General features: G+C 55.6%; 1 protein-coding gene across 2 annotated transcripts; it reads left to right on the forward strand.

Annotated features, from left to right (window-relative positions):
- The first annotated feature begins 1,115 nt into the window (after positions 1-1,115).
- PCDH8 (protocadherin 8) lies at positions 1,116-5,777 on the forward strand. Of its 2 annotated transcripts, none has more exons than XM_006837599.1 (3): positions 1,116-3,941; positions 4,106-4,313; positions 4,796-5,777. In XM_006837599.1, the coding sequence occupies exons 1-3, from the start codon at positions 1,314-1,316 to the stop codon at positions 5,167-5,169; spliced, it is 3,210 nt and encodes a 1,069-aa protein (XP_006837662.1). In that variant the 5' UTR covers positions 1,116-1,313; the 3' UTR covers positions 5,170-5,777. The 2 variants fall into 2 exon arrangements, with proteins under 2 accessions (XP_006837662.1, XP_006837663.1); XM_006837600.1 differs by having other exon boundaries at positions 1,116-3,650.
- The last annotated feature ends 668 nt before the right edge of the window (positions 5,778-6,445 follow it).

Genomic DNA, 6,445 nt, shown 5'->3' on the forward strand with positions numbered 1-6,445 from the left:
TCCCAAAGCGGCCCTATTAGAACAGAAAGAAAATCCTCTAAATAGGCGGAACAGGGCATGAAGAGGGAAAGTTCTCTAAATGCACTTTAATAGGAGCCGGGTATTGTGTGAAATTCAGCGCCCAATCATCGTTTAGCCAGAGAGTTATGGCAGTGATAGGGGATGAATAGAGGAACAGAATGGATACATGTGGCGTTTGCTCATTATATTCAACTTAGCCCAACTCTACTGTGGAAACTGTTCAACTTTCTCTCCCCTTAGCTTGTCACAGTGAAATAATACAGACATTGGGGCCTCCAATGGGATCGCCTGCCACGCCATTCTATTTCCACTGCTAACGAGGGCTTCGTAAGCCTTTGATACAGTCTGATCTTTGAAACCTTTCCAAATCTCCTCAAGCTTATGCTAAATCCTATTTGGAACTTTTCCCCCTCTTGTTTGCTAGCGCTCTGGGCTTAAGAAAGCCATTTGGACAGTGACATGCATACTAACACATCTCCGGGCTCTTTGCTGAAAAGCAAATGGCAGCTCTGATCACCGAGGCTCACACGAAGCAAAACACAATTGCATACACAAATTTGAATAAAATCAATTTCTCTTTATCCTTCAGGATCCTTAATCGAGAGGCTAGTCCAGGCTCTGTGGGAAGCTGGAAAGGGAAGGAGAGCAGAGGCTTGCCCGGCAGAACAGTGTCAGTAGAGATGGGGCTGTGAGTGTTTGGAAGCCTTAACTGTGCAAAATGTAGAGCAGAGGAGGGGGCCGGAGCTTACTGTGGCGAAACCCCAGGATTTTCACACCTAGTCCAAGCAGTCGGTACCGGAGGGGTACCATCCATCTCATTTACTCCCAGTGCCGGGTGCCAATTCTTCAGCTTGCTGGGCGCTGACAGGAAAGAGGGGAGAAAGCAAAAGGAGTTAAAGAAACAAAGGAAAGATTCCCTAATTTTCCTGTCTTGTTTTCTCCCTCTAAGCCTTTACACATTAAAGAGACTGTCGGATGCTGGCAGAGAAGCGGTGCCAGAGCGAGGCAGCCATTGGTTGCTGGTCTCCGGCGATTTGCATATCGGAGGCTATAAAGGCAGAGGCGGCGCGCGGCAGCGCTGCTCCTGAGAGGAGAAGGGAGGGAGAGGCACTGAGTGAGGGCGGGTCCGCGAGTCCTCAGAGCCCGCCAGAGCCGTGGAGCTGCAGCCGGCAGACTTCTCTCGCACAGGGCTAGCGAAGAGCATTTTCCAAGGCGCCTAGGACTCAGGCCCAGACCTACAAGCCTATAAACTCTTGCTCAGGCTTTTTGGAATAGCAGTTGGGGCCGGCGGTATGAGTCCTCGGAAGCGAGGGGTCCCCTGTCTTTTCCCCTTGCAGCTCTTCAGTCTCTGCTGGGTCTTCTCAGTGGCCCAGAGCAAGACAGTGAGATACAGCACCTTCGAAGAGGACGCTCCAGGTACGGTCATTGGGACCCTGGCAGAAGACCTGCATATGAAAGTGTCCGGAGACACAAGCTTCCGCCTGATGAAGCAGTTCAACAACTCGCTAATCCAGGTGCGCGAAGGCGACGGGCAGCTGACCGTCGGGGACGCAGGCCTGGATCGCGAGCGGTTGTGCGGCCGGGCCCCGCAGTGCGTGCTGGCCTTCGATGTTGTCAGCTTCTCACAAGAGCAGTTTCGGCTAGTGCACGTGGAGGTGGAGGTGAGGGACGTCAACGACCACGCGCCGCGCTTTCCTCGAACCCAGATCCCGGTGGAAGTGTCTGAGGGCGCCACCGTAGGCACGCGTATCCCCCTGGAGGTGCCAGTGGACGAGGACGTGGGAGCCAACGGGCTGCAGAGCGTGCGCCTGGCGGAACCTCACAGCCCATTCCGCGTAGAGCTGCAGACGCGCGCTGACGGCGCCCAGTGTGCGGACCTAGTGCTGCTGCAGGAGCTGGACCGCGAGAGCCAGGCCACCTACAGTCTGGAGCTGGTGGCCCAGGACGGCGGCCGCCCGCCGCGCTCCGCCACAGCCGCCCTCAGCGTGCGCGTGCTGGACGCCAACGACCACAGCCCGGCCTTCCCGCAGGGCGCTGTGGCCGAGGTGGAGCTGGCGGAGGACGCGCCAGTGGGCTCACTGCTGCTGGACCTGGACGCGGCCGACCCCGACGAGGGCCCTAACGGCGACGTGGTGTTCTCCTTCGGCGCCCGCACCCCGCCCGAGGCACGCCACCTTTTCCGCCTCGACCCGCGCTCGGGCCGTCTCACTCTGGCGGGGCCCGTGGACTACGAGCGCCAGGACACCTACGAACTGGACGTCCGAGCTCAAGACCGCGGCCCGGGGCCCCGCGCCGCCACCTGCAAAGTCATCGTGCGCATCCGCGACGTCAACGACAACGCGCCTGACATCTCCATCACCCCGCTGGCTGCCCCGGGCGCGCCCGCCACCTCGCCCTTCGCAGCGGCAGCAGCAGCCGCTGTTCTCGGGGGTGCGGATGCGACCTCTTCGGGGGGTTCCGGGACTCCTGAGACCGGCGCCACCTCGCTGGTGCCGGAGGGGGCTGCGCGAGAGAGCCTCGTGGCGCTGGTCAGCACCTCGGACAGGGACTCGGGCGCCAATGGGCAGGTACGTTGCGCCCTCTACGGGCACGAGCACTTCCGACTCCAACCGGCCTATGCAGGCAGCTACCTGGTGGTGACCGCGGCATCGCTGGACCGCGAACGAATCGCCGAGTACAACCTGACGCTGGTGGCGGAGGACCGCGGCGCGCCACCGCTGCGCACAGTGCGACCCTACACGGTGCGCGTAGGCGACGAGAACGACAATGCTCCTCTCTTCACGCGGCCTGTCTATGAAGTATCCGTGCGCGAGAACAACCCGCCTGGCGCCTACCTGGCCACGGTGGTTGCCCGGGACCCGGACCTGGGCCGCAATGGCCAGGTCACATACCGGCTGTTAGAAGCCGAGGTGGGCCGCGCCGGGGGCGCCGTGTCCACCTACGTCTCGGTGGACCCAGCCACCGGGGCCATCTACGCTCTGCGCAGTTTCGACTATGAAGCGCTACGCCAACTCGACGTGCGCATCCAGGCGAGCGACGGAGGCTCCCCTCAGCTTTCCAGCAGCGCCCTGGTGCAAGTGCGGGTGCTGGATCAGAACGACCATGCGCCAGTCCTGGTGCATCCAGCACCAGCCAACGGCTCACTGGAAGTGGCAGTCCCAGGACGCACAGCAAGGGACTCGGCCGTGGCGCGTGTACAGGCCCGGGACGCGGACGAGGGCGCCAACGGTGAGCTAGCTTTCGACCTGCTACAGCAGGAGCCACGCGAAGCCTTCGCCATCGGCCGCCGCACGGGGGAGATCGTGCTCACCGGAGACCTCTCACAGGAGCCCCCAGGCCGCGTGTTCCGAGCGCTGCTAGTAGTGTCCGACGGCGGCCGCCCTCCTCTCTCCACTAGCGCCACCGTCAGCTTCGTGGTAACCGCAGGCGGCGGGCGCGGGGCCGACGGACCTGCCAGTGCAGGGGGCACGGAGCGTTCTCGCCCGCCCGGCTCTCGGCTTGGGGCGTCCGGGCCGACGCTGCAGTGGGACACGCCGCTGATCGTCATCATCGTGCTGGCTGGGAGCTGCACGCTGCTGCTGGCCGCCATCATCGCCATCGCCACCACCTGCAACCGCCGCAAGAAGGAGGTGCGCAAAGGGGGGACCCTCCGGGAAGAGCGGCCCGGGGCGGCGGGCGGCGGAGCTTCGGCTCCCGGCTCCCCGGAGGAGGCCGCCCGGGGAGCTGGGCCTAGACCCAACATGTTCGACGTGCTCACCTTCCCTGGCAGCGGCAAAGCGCCCTTTGGCAGCCCCGCCGCCGACGCGCCCCCGCCCGCGGTCGCTGCGGCCGAAGTGCCGGGCTCGGAGGGCGGCAGCGCCACGGGGGAAAGCGCCTGTCACTTCGAGGGGCAGCAGCGGCTCCGCGGCGCGCACGCCGAGGTGAGGCCTTCCTTCCGCTGGGCGCCCCTCTCGGTGCTCCGCGGACAGACTGGGGGAAGGGACAGAAGGGATGGGGTGGCTGCGCGCTGGAGACGCTTAACCTAACATACTTTTTTTATTCGTTGCTTTTTCGACCCTCGACCCCAACCCATTTCCTCCTGCAGCCCTATGGTGCCTCCCCCGGCTTTGGGAAAGAGTCGGCGCCCCCTGTGGCTGTCTGGAAAGGGCACTCATTCAACACCATCTCTGGCCGAGAAGCGGAGAAGTTCAGCGGCAAAGACAGCGGAAAGGGGGACAGTGATTTCAATGACAGTGATTCCGACATCAGCGGGGACGCTCTGAAAAAGGATCTCATCAACCACATGCAGAGTGGTGAGTACTTCCTTCCCCTCAAAATTCAGCGTTCTTTACCTTCCCGGCTTGCCTCCAGTCTTGGTTCCCAGACTCCTCCTCTCTCCCCACAACCCCTAGTTCTAGTGTTTCAGCTCACAGGCCTGCCTCAAGACAGTGAATTTCAAAATGTCCTGTCGAAGCAGCTCTGCCATTTGAGCTAAGCACGCTCCCACCCTAGGCGGGAATCAGGCCGAGGAGAAGAGTGGTGCTAGCCAGCTAAAAAGAGGGATTTGGGGTTTTTGTTTTTTGGTTTTGCTTCTAGCAGAAGATGCTGGGCCAGCTTCCTCTTAAGGCGTTTTTCAGGGAGAGATGCGCCCTTCAAATCTTGAGGCACATTGTTCACCTTCAGACATGCTTTTCCTTGCAGCGGCCCTGACCCTGTCAAACATTCGGAAGATGGAGGCGGAAGTATGTGTTGTCCTGGTAATAATCCTGCTCTCTCCCCTTTGTTTTTGTATTAGGACTATGGGCGTGCACCGCGGAGTGTAAGATCCTCGGCCACTCTGACCGCTGCTGGAGTCCCTCCTGCGGGGGACCCAACGCACCTCCCCCGCTTAACCCACCAGCCCAAATGTCTACCTTCTGTAAGAGCACGTCCCTGCCGCGAGATCCCCTTCGCAGGGACAATTACTACCAGGCCCAGCTGCCCAAGACAGTGGGTCTGCAGAGCGTCTATGAGAAAGTTCTGCACAGGGACTATGACAGGACAGTCACCCTTCTCTCCCCTCCCCGCCCAGGGAGGCTCCCAGACCTGCAGGAGATCAGTGTGCCCCTCTACGAGTCCCCCCCTGGAAGGTACCTGTCCCCAAAGAAGGGGAGCAATGAAAATGTGTAATCCCACACTGCATGTCTTCACACATATACAGGTCACTCCGAGAAGCCCCTAAGTTAATCAACTGGCTTGGTTTCAGTGTTGTATATATAAATATGCAAGATGTGCCTTAAAATGAAGTTGGAAGCTATTTCCAATCATATTGGTACTGTTTGGTATTTGCAAACAAACAATGTAGTTAGTGTAATTTTTATGAAATGTGTGCAATATTTCATTTTTCTTATCATGCTATGGATTTTAATTTCACTTGCGGTTTGCCATTTTCTTAGTGTTTTTAACCTGTACATTGTGTAATGTAATGTTTGTATATAATGAAATTTTGTTATATTTTTATATAATAAAAGCTTAAGTGGAAGTTACTGCCAAAGGAATTGTCTGTAAGACACACACACAAAAAAAAATTAAAAATACATGTTGGAATTACTGAATAACAATTTATCTTTCACCTGAAACAATCTAGTGTTTGAGAAGTTTTGCCTTGCCAAGTATAACTTGTATATCTTGAGTCTGTGGTAGATTTCAAGTTCAATGTTATTTAATTACATTTGGATTTCTGTAAACCGTGTCCCTTATAAGCACAGTAATAAAGGATTTGTCATCTATTTGAAGAATCTGCTAATTTTTCCTGAACTTACCTATTGTCAGACACTCACAAATAATTTAAGTACCAGAATTTAAGCTTTCTTTCAAGTTCTATTTATTTGAACTATTTCAAATCGTTTTGTGGTACTATCAAGTATTGAGAAATCTCATCCAATTATTTTTTTAAATGTTGACTTAAAATACATACATCTTCATATGCATCAAGCACTCTAAAATTCCTGCCCTCATTTATTTACTCAACAAATATTAGCTGTAGGATAAGCACTAGGGTGCTAACCACAAGATCAGTGGTTCAAACCTACCAGTCACTCCTGGGAAACACTATACAGGGTCACTATGAGTCAGAATCAACTCAACAGCACTTAACAACTGAAAAGTGGCGGAAAGCTAAGTTTGTGCTGCTCATTCATTAAGGACATGAGCATCTATAGAGTTTAACAAGCTGTCAAAGGTGAAGAAGACAGGGTCCCAAGGATTTCTCAGCCTATCAGGGATCTTGGTATTAAAGACATTCAAATTTATGGGTGAACTGACATAGTGCTTAAGATTTGCTTTTAAATATTCCAGGAGGAAAACAGGAGGGATGGAAATATGAAAGATGATTGATAAAATATTGATAGTTGTCAGTGTAGGTGTAGGATGATTCATTATACCAATCTCTCCACTTAAGTGTTTG

The sequence above is a fragment of the Chrysochloris asiatica genome, unplaced genomic scaffold (genome assembly GCF_000296735.1).
Source record: "Chrysochloris asiatica unplaced genomic scaffold, ChrAsi1.0 scaffold00022, whole genome shotgun sequence".
NCBI classification, from domain to species: domain Eukaryota; kingdom Metazoa; phylum Chordata; class Mammalia; order Afrosoricida; family Chrysochloridae; genus Chrysochloris; species Chrysochloris asiatica.